General features: G+C 47.8%; 1 protein-coding gene across 4 annotated transcripts in view; it reads left to right on the forward strand.

Moving 5' to 3' along the window:
* Positions 1-18,210, forward strand: part of SFMBT2 (Scm like with four mbt domains 2) — a 172,807-nt gene that overhangs the window by 99,686 nt on the left and 54,911 nt on the right. For all 4 annotated transcript variants that reach the window (XM_016136408.2, XM_016136406.2, XM_016136405.2 and 1 more), the window contains 2 exons: positions 9,815-9,916; positions 14,785-14,932. In XM_016136408.2, coding sequence (XP_015991894.2) covers positions 9,815-9,916; positions 14,785-14,932 — 250 coding nt within the window. The remainder of the gene's footprint in view (positions 1-9,814; positions 9,917-14,784; positions 14,933-18,210) is intronic.

Consider the following 18,210-nt stretch of genomic DNA (forward strand, 5'->3'; position numbering starts at 1 on the left):
AGAATATAGTCAACGTTTGGTTCTCTGCTCTGTGAATTATCATTCCCCACATGGCTTTTGTTGGCCGCTGATTATTCTGGCTCTGGCTGGTGCATGGTCCAGGAAAGCAAGATAATATTAGTATGAACTTGGTGTATTAGTATGAACTTGGCATTGGGCTATGTGGAGGGGGAGGAACTCTCTTATTTATAAAACAGAAACATTGCAGAGGGATCATAGTGTCACATTTTAATTCTTTCGGATTTTCCATGCTAATCCCCGTTAATGGGAATAATTAAAAATTGATTATAATTCTGATAAGGAGGACGTGATCGTAAACCACAATGAAATTGTGTGGAGATGCCCTCCCCCACTCCCCCGGCTAAACACACACACACACACACACACAGATCCTTGGCAGGTTAGGCCATGCCTCGACCCCCACGGCGCCTTTCATGAAGAGGCAGCGGCAGATCACGGTTCTCTCGAGTGGGGAGACCGCCGTAGAGAGAAGTTTCATGGTCCCAAGAGGCGACCCCTTTTCGTGACTTAACACTCAGTAGCATGTTTATAATGCTGCTTCTTGAGTTTCCAACGTTGGTCATAAAATGAAAATATTCCCCTACACGTACACACACACACATGCACGCACGCACGCATGCACACACATGCTCACGCACACAATGCTCACACACGCACACACACGCATGCACGCACATGCACATGCCCCCACACACACATGCACACACACACATGCATGCACACACACACACACACACACACACCCCTCATCCCCATCTCTCGAATGCAGCCTTACTTTCTCTTCTCTTGATAGAGCTAAATCGTAAAACGAGGGGCGCACGACAGGGCCCCAGCGCACCAGCACTTCTGTGTCACCGAACCCCGACCTTCGACACACGCCCTCCTGGCCCGGGAAAGGGGGCGTGGGTGCCGGGGGTGTCAGTAAAGGCGTGGGGGCCCTTCACGCCTCCGTTTTCTTTCTTCCGTCCTCGGAGAGCCGTCCTTCTTTGTGTTTCCTCGTCCCGACGGCAGAGAAGTCGAGGGCGAGATTAAAATCTGCCTTCGGCTTCGTCTCCAGCCCCATTTTTAACCAGACAGACCAGCATAAACGAATCAGGTAAACGTCCACCTGACTCTATAACGTCGCTCTTGCAGTTGCCGGCGAGATAGCTAGATCCCGATGGATTAATTTTTTCCTAGCACATTTTCCTAAAAGTAAATACAGGCATGCATGGCGTACGCGCCTCTAGTTTGCAAAGGAGTTGGGGAAATTTAGTCGCTTCGCTTGCGATTTCGTACAGATCAGTCCACTCGCTCGACCTCGATGGTTTCTGAGCTTCTAGCGGTTCTGAGAGACGGCAGGTCCCACGTGAGGGGGCGATGTGCAAGGAAGGCACGGCTAAGTGTCCTAAGTCCTCGTTCTCGTGTGGTAAGTCACACACCTGTGGAATATCTCCGGGATAGCCATGAACCCTTTCACACCCTCTAGGATAGCAGACCAGGGCACGGAGCAAAAAAAAAAAAAAAAAATGCAAACGAAGCCGTAGATAATTCTCTTGAACTCCAGCGTCATTCTCCAGGGGACTGTCGCTTTAGTAGCGTCTCAACATCGAGCACCGGCAGGATGGGAAATTGTCCTGGGCAGACCGTGTACCTAGTCTCGTTATCCCCACGATAACCCGGCGTGGTAGGCATTAGTCTAACTGCACACGGGGGAAACCCAAATCTCCGAGGAGTTCATCTCTCGTCCTACGCCACAGGAAGCCTGTGGTGGGTCCCGGACCCAAACGCAAATCTGTCTGCATCCCAAGGTCGGGGTTTTTTCCTGTTACTTTTGCACAGTTGTTAGACGTAAACGAGGATATCTAAAGGGCAAGCCAGCTAAGCGCCATTGTAACAAAGGACCAGAAAACGACTCCTGCAGGTGTTAAGCGATGCCGACCATGTGAGCAGCAGGATGTGCAGCGGCTCGTCGCTCACTTGCTTTTGGTAGAGGCTCCGTTGACGTTTCGAGCGTGTGGGTCTCGGTCGGGCTGGATTCGCCCCTCGGGGCCTTTGGGTGATGCCCGAAGGCATTTTGATGGTCGCAGTCGGGCGGTGCTACCGGCATCTAATGGGCAGAGGTCAGACATGCGGCTAAACACCCTACACCGCACAGGACAGACGGAGAAGTATCTGGCCTCATGTACCAACAGCGCAGAGGTGGAGACACCCCGGGTGCGTGTAGAGGATGCACCGAGGGCTCTCGGCGGAAGGGTCGCCTGGCGATAGTTCTGTGAGCCGCATGCCGTCAGCGGGGCGTGAGGCCGGGCGCGGGGAGCAGACCCTCGGAGCGGCCACCGGCCACCGCGGCCTCCGGCCCGCAGCACTCGCAGACCTACAGCGTGGCCGTGGAGACACTAGAAGACACCATCACTTGTTGGGAGAGAATCAACCAATTGTGGGAAGAGGGTGCGTGGCCCCTGCTTAGCTCCACGCGCACGGTCAGCCTTGCTTATTTTTTCATAGTGGCGCCGTAAAGTGGAATTTCTCACACCTTGACGAGGCTTTCGTGGTTTTAAAATGTTAATCCACGAAGGACGTTTTCATTTCCTCTATTGTTTTTTTTTTTTTCTTTTTTTTCTTTTTTTTTTTTTTAGCTAAGCAGCGTACCTGTTTTTGGACTTCCTGTGGACTAGGTCTGCTATAATCACACGTAAGAAACCTTGTGGTTCAGGGTGAAGCGTACGCTACCGTGCCTCGTTAACTCTCTTTTTTAACTTGATTTCCTGCGCGGCTCGTAGATAACACTGCTATTTACGGCTGGAAGTAAAAAAAAATGGACATGCTTGTGAGTGTTCAATGTACAGATCTTTTTATTGCACTTTCGTTATAAATATTCCTTGGGCTAAACTGAGTTCAGCGCAGTGGCATTGAAGTGTAATAAAGCCGTGGACTTAATCAACGCTGACATCTTAATGTCCAGCTTCGGATGAAACTAACGTGAGAGTAATTTTCTAATGAGCAAAGGAGCACTAGATCGCTGGTGTAACAGAAAGAGGAAAAATAAGATGAATTGCATCGGGTCTTTTTTTAGCATGACATGTTATGTTGATGCGAGCACAGGAATTAAAGGGTAGTTCGTTATATATTGATCTGAACGCAATACTAATTAAAGCACTCCTTTGACTCCACCGAAGTCTATTCTTAGACATTACGCAGATTAATTGGGCCTTTGAAAAGACGCCTATGCGGCGTTTGAGTTCTCGGTGGACCCCCAGACTGGCTTATTGGAACTGACAGAATTATTCATGTAAGCGTGATCCAGCAAATGAGTTTGGTACCGAACAAAATGTGGACGGGGGCCGAACTGCCTATCCGTTGTTCGTTGTCCGTTTTATTTCATAAGCAAAAAGGATTAAAGATCGATTGCAACATAGCCACTACCCGAGGAAGCTTCCCATGGCCTTTGACTGTGGGACGTGGGCTGAGATGTGATTTCTGCTCAGGGAGCGAGTCACTGCTCCTCTGCGTTAAAGTCCTCGCCGAGAGCTTTTTAATTGTGTGGTGTTAATTAGTTTGAACTCATCCTCCCCTGCGCCACGTTCTTCAAATTTTCATATCGCGTGAGGCGTGTTTATCTAATGAGGCAGGGATGACGGGGAGCTTTGGGAGTCTGTGATAGCCACATGCCAATTTATATAAGGGCACGACCTTATATAAAGGTAGAGAGGGGGGTTCCGGTCTGGTAGGCATGGGGGGGAGAGTGGCCCCTAAAATGATCGGTCGTTCTTTCTTTTTTCCTGTCTCCTCTTCTGTCTCTCGGTGAGTAATACTGCACGTCTCCCTCCGTAGATTAATGCGCATAGATTGATCCCTTCGATAAAGGGTGTCGGGGTTCACCCTGAAGTTTGCCACTCTGCCAGAGGAGTTTGGGTTGGCGCTCGCTCACCGATGACATATTAGGACAGCTCTGTGCGGTGACATGTCTTTCATAGCTGGGTTTGATTCTTCCGGAATCAGCTGGTGCCTTTTTCCGGGCCTTGCCGTCCCTTTAAGGTGACGACGTCACCAGAGGCTAATGGTTAAAGCTGTAGGTGACCAGTGTGCGCGCAGACACGGGCTCCTCCCCGCGACCTCTGTTTCACAGGTGAAATAAAGTGAGACGCCACGCAGACCGGAAAGCTTAAACAACCGGATGCGTCGCGGCTGGTTCCCACTTCTTTCCCAGCCTCGTAGTGCGTGTTTATCCCCCCTCCGTCGTTTTTCTCACGGAATTTCAAGCTTCTCAGTGGGACTCGGGCTGCGGCGTGATTCGGGGAACCACGTCACCCACTTTCTCTGCACTCGCGTGCGTTAGTGCTGCGCGCGCGGTCTTTACGGCAGGTCGCGTGGTCCGTGTGGCCTTTGCGGGATGGACCGCGCTTACCCGGGTCGCCTGTCTGGGGGCCACTGACTGGCCACGCGGAAGGCGGCGTCAACGCGGGGTGGCCGAGGGGCAGTGGCCTTCGCTTCACGCATCTCTTCGGTTACATTAACGGACCCGCGACGGCGTCTGCTGAGCACTGCTCGTCCCCTGTGGACGAAGACCGTGATGGACTCCACGGAAGCATTTCGGAGGCCCCTGTTAGCGTCGGGATTCTCTCCGACACGCTTTTTTTCATAAGCCGCGGTCTAGTTACAAATCAACAGCAAACGTTGGAGGTTTTAAGCCCGTGATCAGTATTAATAACTCTCACACTGGAACTTGGCAGCATCTGTCCTCGAAATAAGAATTTTAGCGCTTGTAGGTGGTGAGGGTGGTGTTCTGTTTGTTTAGTAAATAGCAATTTCGAAGAAAAGCTCCTTTTTAGTCTTTGCTTCCCAGTGCGTCCTGTCACCTGAGAGCCAGCCAGCGATGGCCTTCGAGTCCCGGCTGCTCTGGGGAGCCGTGTCCGTGTGTAGGTCACTTACTCTCTCTGTGCCTTAATCTCTTCACTGCAGAGGGGACGCTTCCTGCCCAGCAGTCTGTGCGAGGGGGGAGTCATTGGCACAAGGGCAGGGCTGACACGTGTCGACGACGTGGTCATTGTCACTGCTTCGCCAAACCGAGTTAGTCTCAGCGCAGAGCGGTCCCCGTGCCCCTCTCGGCAGCAAAGCCGACGAAACTGGAGCGGAAAACCGGAGTTGATGGACACACAATCTCTTTTACATTGTCGGTCGACTGAAAATAAGGTTCCCCGCAGAGCGGTTTTTAACATAGGCTGGTACGACAGCCCTCCAATAAAATAAATGGTATTTTACCTCTGATCGATATAAAACCACTCGAAGGCAGAAATAAAACGTGTAGCGATGAATGCAGATGGTAATGGCGTTGCCAGCCGAAGGAGTTTTTCTGTAAGCAACTTTCACTGGACTCTGGAACATTCAAATAAACAGTGTTTCTTGAACGTGACAGGCAGATTTGTAAATGTGCCGAAGATTGAGTCATCCCTCGTGATTTCAGGAATAACAGCGTTCCCGGGCCAGCAGTTGCGAGGTGTGAATGATTCTCCAGAACTTCTGCAAAGGTCATCGCATATCTTTCAGACCGCAGTGAATTTCCCATTATCTCTCAGTAGATAATTGGTTTTGCAAATCATCTTCAGGGGCCAAGAACTCTGTCTTCTTAATGCAGAGAATGATTAGCCGGTGTTTATATAAATGAATGCACATACTCTGACTGCATTAACGGCCCAAAGTAAATGGTTGGGGTTGATTAAATTTGTTTTTCAATGAGAAAACAAATCTGTACCTTTTCTCATGTACTAATATGGATGCATGTATACATACACACACACAGCTCAGAAGGTCTGTGTATCGGCCTATTTGGAATTTCACTGGCGTTGAACTCGTATCATTAAAAAAGAAACTATATTTTTCAGGAGTGTCTACATGACTCCTTTTATATAAAACTCAAACGCCGCAATCGTTATTTTAGACCCAGCTTCCCTAACCAAATTTACCATGCCACATTCCCAATCTTTTCTTTGTCATTCTAAGTTTCGTGCTTTTCATAGTTCAGATCAGGATTCACACCCTATAATTCTGTGGACTGCCATCGTCAGAGCGATGATCATTTTTATACACTACAAGTAAAAATATTTGTTCTGAAATTTCTCCTAGGCCTGGGTCTTTTGTAGCTGTTCTTTGTTTGTCTTTTCCTTCTCCATTTGATAAATCGGCATTTAGTTATGTGTGTACTGTGCACCATCTGATAGCCTACTGTGTGCAGTATCTCAGCGGTATCTAATGAATCCTTATCGAATGAATAATAGAATGTAGAATTGGAATGGATGTCAAGAAAGCATCCAATTTTTGATGTTTTGTCAGCTTAATTCAATAAATAGGTATTGGGATCTCTCTTGGATAAATTACGTAACATAAGTGAGAGAGTTTGGCATTGCTTGGAAAGTATTGTGTGTGTTCCCTGGCTATCTGGCATGGTTTTAAAAGGTTTGCAGTGGCCAGAGGATTCAGCGGCAAGCCCCTTTGGAAAGGATTATCCTGCCTCTGTAGTAAAAAGGTCCTGACTTCATCATCCATGAATACAGTGAGCATTAAAGTAGCAGATTTAGGCAAACTCAGAATCATTACGTGTCTTCGCTTCTACATTTAAAAAATTCCCATTATGTTGACTTAACCTTTGGAATGGGTGAGATTTCTATGTGGTCATACTAGGATTTTTCTTTCTTTTTTTAAAAAAAAGTGCCGATTAAAAAGTGGTCTTAAGAAAACATAGGTTAGGGCTGGGAAATAGAGGGATGTGTTTTTTTACAGCTCCCTTTTAAAATGTCTGGCTTCTTATTCCAGGATATTAAACAAAAGAGTTTAAGAGTTTTCGCATAGTGTGGAACCAAAACAGATGCGTTTCCACAAGCAAGAAGTGTGTGTACTTGCAACTGAAACCTCACGGAAATGTTTTAAGATGCAGGAAATCTGAGCCATGATCGACGAAGGAAAACCTCGTTTTGAAGGAAGCCTTTGGTCACTAGCGCATTTTTAAAAATTGTTTAAAAATATTTTAACGTCATCAGGAGAAAATATTGTCAACCATAAATCACCGTTTAAAAATATTCGTGTTTTATTTTCGTCACACGTATGGCCGCGTGTGTTTTTGATGTGACTGGTGTTGATCCTGGGGGAGCGGAGAGGCGGATGTTCGGGGGTTGCTGGACGTGCACGTGGACCCAGGAGAGAAGGCAGAGAGGGAGCGGGAGCCGCATGGAGCGATCCCTCCTAACCCAGAGAGAGTGCGTGGTGCAGAAGACGCCGGCTTCATTAACGGCAGGCCTTTACAGCACAGTCTACAGCCCTGAGAGGAGACGCTTTCCTGGGGAGCACATTGCCGTCCTGAGCCTTTATGTCCTGTTTCTAAGGAAAGGCCACCATTGCTGGGTCCCACTAGATAACATTGAATAAAATAAGGCAGTGGTTAAAGGACAGATGTTGATGCAGGTTCCTGGGGGCCCCAGAGATTTCATTCAGCGTTGGGAGCTGTGATGGAGAGACCTTTCCCGTATGGCTCAGAGCGCAGAGATAGGATAGCTGTAGGCTCGGCTAAAGACTTCAAAGTCAGTGGTCAAGGTCAAGCCGGGAGCCTGGGGTGTCAAAGGGCCTTGGCATCCATGGGTCAGCCCTGCAAGGAGCGCTGGCTCTACTGAGAGCAATGGTAGGAACAAAGTCTATGGGGTAAACAGAGGGCACACGAGCTGAAATCAAGAGGGGACCGGGCGGCAGGTAGACCAGACGCCCAGAACGCTGTCGGGGCGGTTGTGCAGAAATGCGGGGGGATGAGGGGGGACAGGTGAGAGACGGAAAAGGCAAGGAGAGCCCCGGCGATGGCGGCGTCTGGAAGAAGTTAGGCGTTTCCCCCGATGGGGGAACCGTGTGTGTCAAGGATGTTTAGCCTCCCGAGCGTCTGAAAAATATTACATTCCTCCGGGCCAGTCATTAGCATTACAAACGTGTCATTAGTACCCGAGGACATTATCCATGTTGTCAAACAGTGCAATAATGGCTGCGTAAACTCGTCGAGTATATTCAAGCAAAGTTTCATTATGATTTTAGAATAATTCTTTTTTTTTGTTCCTCAAAAAGTTAAAAGGTTTTGTGCTTGAAAGAGAAAAATGTTTATCTGCAAAATCCACTCAGGTGCCTCCGTCCCCCGTTGACAGTGACATGCGGGGGCGTCGATGTCTGACAGGGACGTTAATTGCCGGTCTTTTCATTCAGGTGTCGGCCAGCGGCCAGCTTCGGGTTTCTGTCCCAGCACCTGAGGATTCTGACTCGGCCTCGGCCTTGTGGCTGACGAGTGTTAATGTGCATCAACCCTTCACACTGTCTCTTTTTAAATTCTTTCTCTGGACCCATCTTCCCCAGCCGCCCTTAAACATAAACGCTTTATTTTCAGCATAAAAAATCAAAACCATCGCCGGCACCTGAGAACGTTCCCTCGCGCTTTTCCTGATACGCATCATTTTCGTACGATGCTGATTCTAAATTCCTAAGGCTTTGGTAAAGGTCGAGGACGGGCTGGTTCTTCCCGGGAGTGTCACGGGGGGCATCGCGCCCCTCGCACACGCCTTTGCATTGCGGCCACCTCCCCGTCCGCCGGACGTGGCATCGTTGGCTGCAGCCACACCCAGCGCTCGCTGCCTAGCCGTTCGCAGACTGCCCAGACTGCCGTGGCCACGGGGACGGGAGGGGTCCTCGTGGGTCCGCAGGTGGTCTGGCCCTTCCCCGGTAAAGCAGCGGGGTGCCCGAGAGTTCTCTAGGCAGTGCCTCTTCGGTGCCCTGTCGCACACCGACCTTGTCTCCCCGCCTTCGTGCGGGGAGCAGGCACCGCCGCGGGGCCTCTGCCCGATCCTCAGAACTGGGTGTGGGATGGCGTCGTTGAGTTAACTGAAAATCCACTGTGGGTGTGCAGATCGAAGAAAGTCGTAGCCCCCAGGTATTTCTGTACTTCTCCCCCAACTGATGCATCTAGAGATGGCGAGATTGATTTGTAGTTACGCTCTCCTCAGGGGCGAGCCTCGGATCCATTTCTTTATCCAACACTACTCCTTATACAGACCGTGACTTGTGAGGTGACCTTCCCCACAGGGGACCTTCAGCTCAGCAAGACAAACCCTGGTGTCGAGAGCCCCGCCGGCTCCACCCGCTGCGGCACAGCCGAAGCGGAGATTGAGGTTCATTCTCGTGAGAAAGCAGGAAAGTGCTGTCGCGCGCACATCGGGGTGCTGTGAGCTGGTTGTACAACTGCCGGACCATTAGACACAGGCGTTGCTTATCTTCACTGAGCGGGAGTCAGGCTCTGACTGTCCACAGGGCTGTTTCGGGCCCTTGCGTGCAGACATCTCCAAGACCTTTGGCTAGCCGCCGACAACCGATAAGCTGTGCCTCCTCAGAGTGGGGAGGCAGGTACTGGCCGGAGCCCTGTGAAGTTGCTCCAGTGGCCAGAGGCCACATTTCCTGAAGATGTTCCTGCCGTGTTCTTGATGACGGATCGCAGCTCTAGCTGCTGTGCTGTAGCACCTAGGAAGATCAAAGCAGAGCCTTGTGAATTTTTGGCTTTGTGTACATTTAAGCATGGCCACGACGGCCATTTCCCCTCTCCTGGAAAAGCAATTTAACTCGCAAAAAAAATAATTAAATCTGCAATATCATGCAATAATTAGAAATCTAAAATGGGGAGGGTTAATTCTTTGAACCTGATTTCAATTGCCCAGTAAAATGTTCAAGGACAGCATCCAGACAGTTACCGAGCTGATTTGCAATACCAGCGCGTTCAGTATTTGTATCTGTTTCCCCGCAGGATCATGCAGATTTGCGAAGCCATTTCTTCACAGTTGGGATGAAGCTCGAAACAGTGAACTTGAGCGAGCCCATTTCTATCTGTCCTGCATCAGTGACTAAGGTGAGTTTCTCTCCCTCACACTTTACCTCAGCCCCCAGAGTGGATCTGATCAGCCTTTCTACTGAAATATGCTCACAGAGGATGTGCCGTGACGTCAAGTGAATTTAAGGCAGATGGCCTTCTCGCCCATCCACTACTGTTTGAAACTCCCTCTCTGTCGCCGGTGGCATGGGGGAGGCTAATCAGATGCCTCCTCTTGGACCGGATGGGTGAATCTCACTTTTCTTCTGATGGTACGGAACGTAGGCACTCAGGTTCGTGCATGAGGTCCGGACGCATGGCTATGAGTTTACGGCAGTGAACTCGCTGGTTCTGCACCTTCTGATCGTTACTATGACCTGTGGATATTTTGGAGATACCTGGAAACGGTGAAAAGCAGATTCCCCTCGCCACGTGCTTCATGTTCATCATCCGCTTTCGTCGGCTAAAGGAAGGGATGCTTCCGAGATTTGCAGCTATAAAACGAAATGGCTTTTTCACATCAAGGCATTTTTATTATGGTCCGTTTAGGCTTTTCGGGTTAAAATTTTCCCATCCCCGTCAAAGAAATCTCAAGGAAGTCACCTATGGTAAGATCTAACTTACGGGTTTCTACCTTAAGTATCTCTTTAAGCAAAATTAGCACAAGGGTCCGTTTTAGTTGATGGCTCTTGGTGCATTTCATGGGGAATTTAATCGAAGATTCCAAAAGTCAACTCCATGGATTCAAACTCAGATCTCATGGGTGCCAACTGAAGCAATGGTTAATGTTTTAATTCCTTGGTGGCAGAATGTTTCATTCTAAAGAAATGGCTTTACGGATAAATCCCAACCAGCTTTGCTAATTACTATGTAAATGGATTTCTTGTATTCTAAGAACCTTAGTTTGTATATTTATGCAGTAGGTGTTATACTATCTGCTTCGTGTCATTGAGAAAAGTGAAGACTCACATCATCAGGGCCCTGCCTGGAACAAGTCAATGCTCAGTGAAATACTAATTGTTTTCCCCCAAATCTTCGGTCCCCTTGCCTCGGTCCCACAGGCCTCTAGGGACCCAGGGGACTTGTCGAGTCGTCTTACCCATGTTACCTGGGGAAGAGAGCCGAACCTGGAGTCTGTGTCTTACAAACTGCTGTGGTAAAGAGAATGTCCGCTTGGCCCCTTCTGGCGAGGCCACCCTCTGACCAGAATCGAAAGTCCAGTGAACCATTCGGCACGCTTTATTTGCAACATAACCACTGAAGAGAAAAAGGAAGCTTGTGTCATTTTTTCTTTGAAGCCATGCACATTGCCACATTTTCCATGAGCTCACTGTGCACACGTAACTTTGGACATGAAAACGCTCTTTGTGTGACGAGGCTGGTCAAGGTGGACTTTAGCGGATTGTCACTGTGGTCATTTGGGGGTGTTGGTCATTTGTAAGCTCAAAGGAATGCTGTCCTGGTGTAGCAGGATACCTCTGATTTCACATTTATGGTCATGTTTCCTTTGTTTTCTGTTTTGGAAACATTTACCAGCTGTGCTGATCAGACTGCATTTGGTTTCTGTGGAGAAACAGTCTATCTGGAAATCTGTGATCCAAGAGGAAGAGAGAGGAATTTGTATTTTGATTCCAAAATATTTGAAAAACTTGATTGTTTATCTGCTGTTCACTTTTGTGTTTCATTATCGTAAGCAGTTTGCAGAAAGGACTACTTCGTGCATTTTTTTCCTGAGAGTCTTAATCGATGAAGCACTTTTTCCAAAGAAATAGTCACACATAATTAACATGAAGAAATCAATTGGGCCTATTTATTCTCCTCTCCTTATTGCAAGAATAGATTTGACCTTGGAAGTAAAACAAAGAAGTTTTTTTTTTAATGGCACGTCACATGGCAGAGTGTCTCAGCTGTGTTTGGGATATGATTAGACGTGTTCCTAATTTTACCATCACACCCCTGGGGTACCCCACAAGCAAGCTGACAATGACTTGAAATGTATGATACCCAGAGACATTGTCCTAGAATCTGACTCTTTTGGATGTCACATATTGATTTCCGAATTTTTATTCAATTCCATTGTCTTCTTTTGTGAAAGAGACTGGATTTGGTAATGCAGTGATGAGTGTTTTAAAACTCCTGGAGTTTTGGGGTTTTTTTTTTTTTTGTAAATCTATGATTTGGTAAAATTAGAGGAACACCGTGGTGACAGTATATTACAGAATATGGAAAATGGCTGTGATAATGAAAATTTCCTTTTCTTTTCGAAATGCTTTTTTCTTTAATGGACAAATTATTTTTATAACTGTCAATTTATTTAAAGAATAGCTACGTATGAGAAAAAATATTGACTTATACTTTGCATGACAATCTTGGGGTTGAAATGCACACTCTCAAGTTCATATACCATCTGTGAAAAACCTTTTCATTTGAAATGGCCTTCGGGGTTCTTTATTGTGTGTTCTGGTTGTTGCACATTGGTACAAAACTAAAGAGTGATGTTTTCTTGAAACCGGACCAGAATTCCCCTTTGTTCAGGCAGCGGGCGATACAGCAATCTGGATATATATTATTACCTTGTCCTCATTCTAAGAGGCTAGAATGTCAGCCTCGCCAGGAATTTATTAAAAAAAAAAAAAGAAAAAATGAAAAAAAAAAAAAAAGCCAAACAGGTACAGATGTGCTTAGTTACATTTTTATGCCTCTAAATAATTGTTATCTATAACATTAGAATGTTAGACGCTAATTATCAGCAATTTCGGCCCGAATGTCTTTGTCACGTTGGGTAGACTTCCAGTGGCAGTAGTTTGGTTTTCCCAGTAAATGATTTTCTTTCTGCAAAAGTCTTGTTGGGGTGGGGCCGGGGAGGATATTTTCTCTGATTTTTAAGGTACACTTTCATGTACATTTTTCTTACTCTTTGCACCAAAGGTAAGATACTTAAGTTATTCTTCTCCTACGTACCTCTCCTTCCGTTATCGGCCGTGCGGCATGGACTTGGACGAGCACCTCCCCGACTGGGTCAAGACTCATCTGTGTGTAATAAAGTACCAGAATATTCTTAACGGAAAAGATATTTATAACGAAACACGTTTCTCTTAACATTGGAAAATGCTTTAGAATATTATACTTGAGACTATAGTACACTGTGTTGTTCTTGCTCATCATAATGAAAATTTCATTTTTATTTTTCTTGACTCTTTTCTTGACGGTACAACTGTGGAAGAAATTAAAAAAAAAAAAAAAAAAGGATATTACAGCAGACGAGGGTGTAGCAGATCCGGTATGGAACGGCCGCTCTTTAGCAGGCCGGGGGGTTATGTTTTTGGGGTTGCAGAGCAGAGTTGACGGGCGTTGGCGGGGTCAGCGCCATCTACGCTTGTGAAATACATCGCGGCGTTCATCAGAGCAGAGGAACGAGGAGTCTCGGCTTCCGTCTCCGCTCCTGCTGGCTCTGAGCTGCACGGCTCGGCCACGTCGGGCAACTGCTCTAAGCGACAGTTCGAGAACTGTGGGTTCTGGACCGGGTGGTCCAGTGATTCTGAGCCACTTGAGAACATGGGCCCCGAAGGATTTGAAGGAACTTATTTAGCTTTCCTTTGAAGTAAGAAGTAAACAAATATTGCCTGAAGGACAAAGATTCACCAGGGGAGGGGACAGATCGGGTGCGGGGAGGGAAAAGCGATTTTCAGTGGGGACCGTCAGGCGGAGACTCCCCTGGGAAGGCGATGTCTGATCCTTTGCTCCTTAAAGTCTATTTTCAAAGGCAAAACTCAGCAGGTAGAATTCTGACTATTAACGTGTTAACATACAGATGAACAAGAGTGAGTTTACTCTCCTGCTCAGCTTCGAAATAGGTTGCTTCCGGAGAATAATTTGTAAATGGAGGAGCCAGGAATTCCAGCTGGGGGAGCACGTCGGACGGGTTTCCTGGGAAAGACTGACGGATCTCCGCCGCGTTGAGAAAGTGCCCTTTGTCCTGCGGCCCGCTTCGCACCCTTGGTTCCTTACGCCCACCATGCCGCTCACTCCCGGGACGCGCCCGAGCCTTGCGGCCTGTCCTTCCCGGCAGCAGCTCTGTCCCTGTTTCTTCGTGGACTGGTTTTTTCTTACAGCCGGTGGGTGACGGGCCAGTCCCCACGTGTGGAGCGTTTCCTCCGCACTGTGGAAACACCTCGATGAGTGACGAAGAGGCCGCTGTCCTCAAAGGACGTAGGATCGGTTGGGGGACAAAGGCATGGTATCGGTCCACGGGGACGAATCAGAATTTGCAGGACAGAGACACAAGCCTGCCGCTTTGGGGGTGCAGGGCGGGAGCCCTTTCCTCCAGCCGAGTGGCCGGGAACACGTGCCAGCAGCGCCGACTTTCGGGGTGCACGTTGGAAAACACACCGCGATCGGACAGACCGACAGCAGCGCGGGTGCGGGACGGGGAGAGGACGCAGCGCCCGGGTGGGGCCTCCGGGCGGACACCGTGCGGGACTGAGCAGCATCGCCACGCCAGGCCTCGGGGGTCCCTGAGCGACCCGGCGTGAGGACGTGGGTCCCCGCCGTGGACGCGGAAGCACCCGCGTGGCCTTTCCGGGCCCGGCCCGGCTTCCCCTTGTCTGTCTGTCTGTCTGTCCTCCTCAGTTTGGCTTTCTTTCAGCCGTGACTATCGGGCGACTTTTCATTCTCTATCTCCTATATATTCTACTTACTCATTTACTTTTCATTATTATGAACACAGTGAGCATCTCTGGCTTTTTAACACGGGACCGATTTAGTAATATTCATCGAAATGCCAGTCGGTGGCCAAGCCGTTTTTGATGAAATAGCGTTTGTCACGTGTGGAAGCTGTGTCAGCCTTGTGTGCGGTCCCGAGGCACTAACTCTTGGTTTAATTGTGTGTGTTTTTTTTTTTCTTTCAGGTTTTTAACAATCATTTTTTCCAAGTGACTATTGACGACCTGAGACCAGAGCCGAGCAAGCTCTCGATGCTCTGCCACGCGGATTCCTTGGGGATCTTGCCGGTGCAGTGGTGCCTTAAGAACGGAGTCAGCCTCACGCCTCCCAAAGGTTCGTGCGCTGTGGAAATCCGCAGGTCTGGGTGACTCGGGAGGGTGTCATCATGTCCCCAAAGTGACACCTTCGTCGATCGGGGACGCTTACGTCGCAGAAGCAGTGAGAAAACAGCGCGTTTGTTTCGTGGTTAGCTCGACGCAGGAGTCAGTCACAGCATCCTCGGGGAGACGTGGGGTCTAGAACCTCTCGGTCTGGGTGAAGGTTCTGGGAGGCCTGGCTCCCCATCTGTGACTGTGTGGTTGGCGTCCGGGCTGCTGTCATGTAGTGACAGAGTGCACTGTGTCACTAAGTGGGTGAGGCTAAAGACTTCAGAGTGTCTGTGAGCGGGCTTGACAAATGCCATAAAATGCCGGGGAAGGCATTCTTCACGTTTTTATTTCCGATAAATCATTTTCTTTTTTTTTTTCAAATTTGCCCCGGAGCCCAGCCTCTCCCAGATAGCCGACTAACTGATGCTAGAATACATGAAAATAATTAACCTGGGAACCGGGTTGCACTAAAATAATTTTCCGTTGGGATCCACGAACCACGCTGTACGTTTAGTAGCAGAATTTGTTGTCCTTTTAGGTCCAAGGTTTATTCAGGGAAGAAAGCAGCAAAATGAAAGGAGAGAGGATGGGGAAGAAATACAGAGACTAAGCGAGGAGAAAACTGGAAGAGATTAGGAAAATGGACTTCTGAGGGATGCTGACGGGCCACCACAAGCGAGGCGGGGGTTCGCGCCCCCCTCTGCAGCTCACCAGCCCCTGGTTCACTTTCGGCGTTAACCATGTTGAGAGAGAATCGATCCCACAGGCTGGTTCCAGCGTCCCCGGGGACCGTCACGGGCCACGTGCCGCCGTTCACGGTGCCGCGCTAGCTGTCCTGGGACGGGCTGCACTGGGGGGCCCTCCCCGTGTGCATCGGGGTCGCGGAGGAGACGCTTCCGAGTGTGAGCCGATGCTTCACGTCGGGGTTCCGTGGTGACGCATCGCGGCCCCGTTAGAATGTGGCGACTTCCCCCTGAGGCCGTTCGTGCCGTTCGAAGTGCCACACTCACTTAGTCCTCATCACAAGGATGGATTGTCCTGTGAGGAAACTTGGTCACGGAGGGTTCACGTGACCCGCCCAAAGCCGCAGGCAGAGTGAGTCACAGGGCGGGGGGCCTGGTCCAGGGTGGTGAGGTTTTTGTTTTCTCCTTAGAGCTCACAAGTGACTCTGGCCAAGGCACGTGTTTCCACGTTCAGGACCGTCCGGGGGGTCCCCTGTGCTCTCGTGCCTGTACCCGCAGCGTCAGAGAGATGACCAGAGTCTAAGTCCCTTCCCATCCCTCGCGATGACTGAGGGTTACATGTCATAAACAATCTATGGGCAGAAGGTAAGAGGGGACGTCTTCTCCTGCTGTGAAATTGCGGCGACAGGTCACTTGTGGAGTTCGAACGTCTCTCGAGCCGTCTCTCTTCCCTCGTGACTCTCTCTCTAATCAAACCCTGCGTGTGGATGGGTTCCATGTCCTGGAAGAAGGACTATTTCTAGATGTCTAAAATGCTGCCTGCTTGGACTTCATAAATTTCTAGTGAGTCATATATTCTTTTTAAGAATTAAAAAAGAAATAATTGAGGATTTAGTCACATAGAGGAAAGGAAGGAAGGATATTAATACGTGCATTTCAGCTGCTTGGTTATTTTATTGTGGCAGAGGTTTAATGTTTGCCGGCATTTTTAGCATTTTTAAATTCATTTCCTGTGAACTATAACTGTTAAAGGTAGTTTTTAGAAAAGAGATTGTCAGCATAGCTTGAATATTGATTAGGAAAATGCATGGGTCTCTTTGGTTAATTGCACTTCATTATATTAAGAAAATCATTTTACATTAACATATCAAACTCTTACACATGCAATGAAACGAACGTACGAATATATTTAGACTTGTTTTTCTGTCTTACGCTTTCTCACACTTACTGTTTAGCCACAATTATCATTTCTTTTCTACCACTCTAGTCTTGGTGACGGTTAGTGACATGAAATTGCCTTCGGGCAATCTTCCAAATGATCCTTTCCCCTACTGAAAATGAAGCTAACCTTTTGCAAACTGACTCACGCACACAATGGAAAACATTTTCGTGGCTCTTCTATGTTAGATGGAGAATATTAGATAACAGTGGTCAGTACCTTCCAACAGGAGAATCTCGGTGATACCCATTGTTTTTTTTTTTTCTTTTTAACACTTAACTCATTCGGCAAGTGATGGGTATCATACACCGAGGTGTCAGAGGTAATCTCTGGGGACTCTTGTCTTCAAATAGTAGAGCTTTAACCTAGTAACTTCTCTTTCCCTTTTGAATTTCTACCTCGCCTGAGAAACACATGCGTGCCATCTCAACATGACTTTTATCCGGCATTTCTCTTATTATAGCGAGTTTGCGTAAGAGTCTTCGGGTTTCCTTGGCTGTGAACAAGCAGTTATTTTCTGAATCTTTTCTGTAAGTGGCTCGTCTTTGTCTTACTAGTTTATTTTGACGCGCGCTTGGAGGATTCTGGACTTGCTGGCGAGAGTGCAGGTGGGTGGAGCTATCCTCAAGGCATTTGGGCACGTTCTACTAAAATCGTAAATGCATTGTATGCACTGACCCAGCCAACAGTTCCGCTTCTGGAAGCTTCTCCTAAAGCTATACTGTATAGGTAATATGCATAACAGTTTGCGGGTTTGTTTGTTTGTTTGTTCGTTTCATTATGATTTATAATAATGAAAGACTTGGAAGAATTTCAAGTGCCTCTCTGTATGAGATTGATTAAATAGATTTTGAATATTCATGTAATGAAAACTATGCAGTTGTTAAAAAGGATGATGAGGAACGTCTGTGTACTGATTTGGGCGGCTCTCGGGCGTATGCTATGACTGACAGAGCAGGTTATAGAATGACATCATTTTGGTAAAAAATAGGTAAATAAGAATATCTGTTTGTGTTTGCTCATATTTCTGTAAAGAAGCTCTGAAAGGAAACATAAGAAAGAAATGAAAACAATAACTTTATGGGCGCATGGGGTTGGCGAGCAGGGTAGAAGTGAGACTTTTAACAGAATATTTCTCAAATATTTCTGTTTTTTTGATCTAAAGTAATATATTATCTCTTCAAAAATAAACACATATTATTAAAGGTAGAGAACTTTTATAACTGAAAGAGATCTTAAAGATGCTTCATCAACTCTGATCACTTTCTATCTGGGGAAAGTACAGCTCGGTTATGCTGAATAACTTCTCAAGTCATGAGGCAGAAGTTGGCATAAAACCCC

The sequence above is a fragment of the Rousettus aegyptiacus genome, unplaced genomic scaffold (genome assembly GCF_014176215.1).
Source record: "Rousettus aegyptiacus isolate mRouAeg1 unplaced genomic scaffold, mRouAeg1.p scaffold_m13_p_10, whole genome shotgun sequence".
NCBI classification, from domain to species: Eukaryota; Metazoa; Chordata; class Mammalia; order Chiroptera; family Pteropodidae; genus Rousettus; species Rousettus aegyptiacus.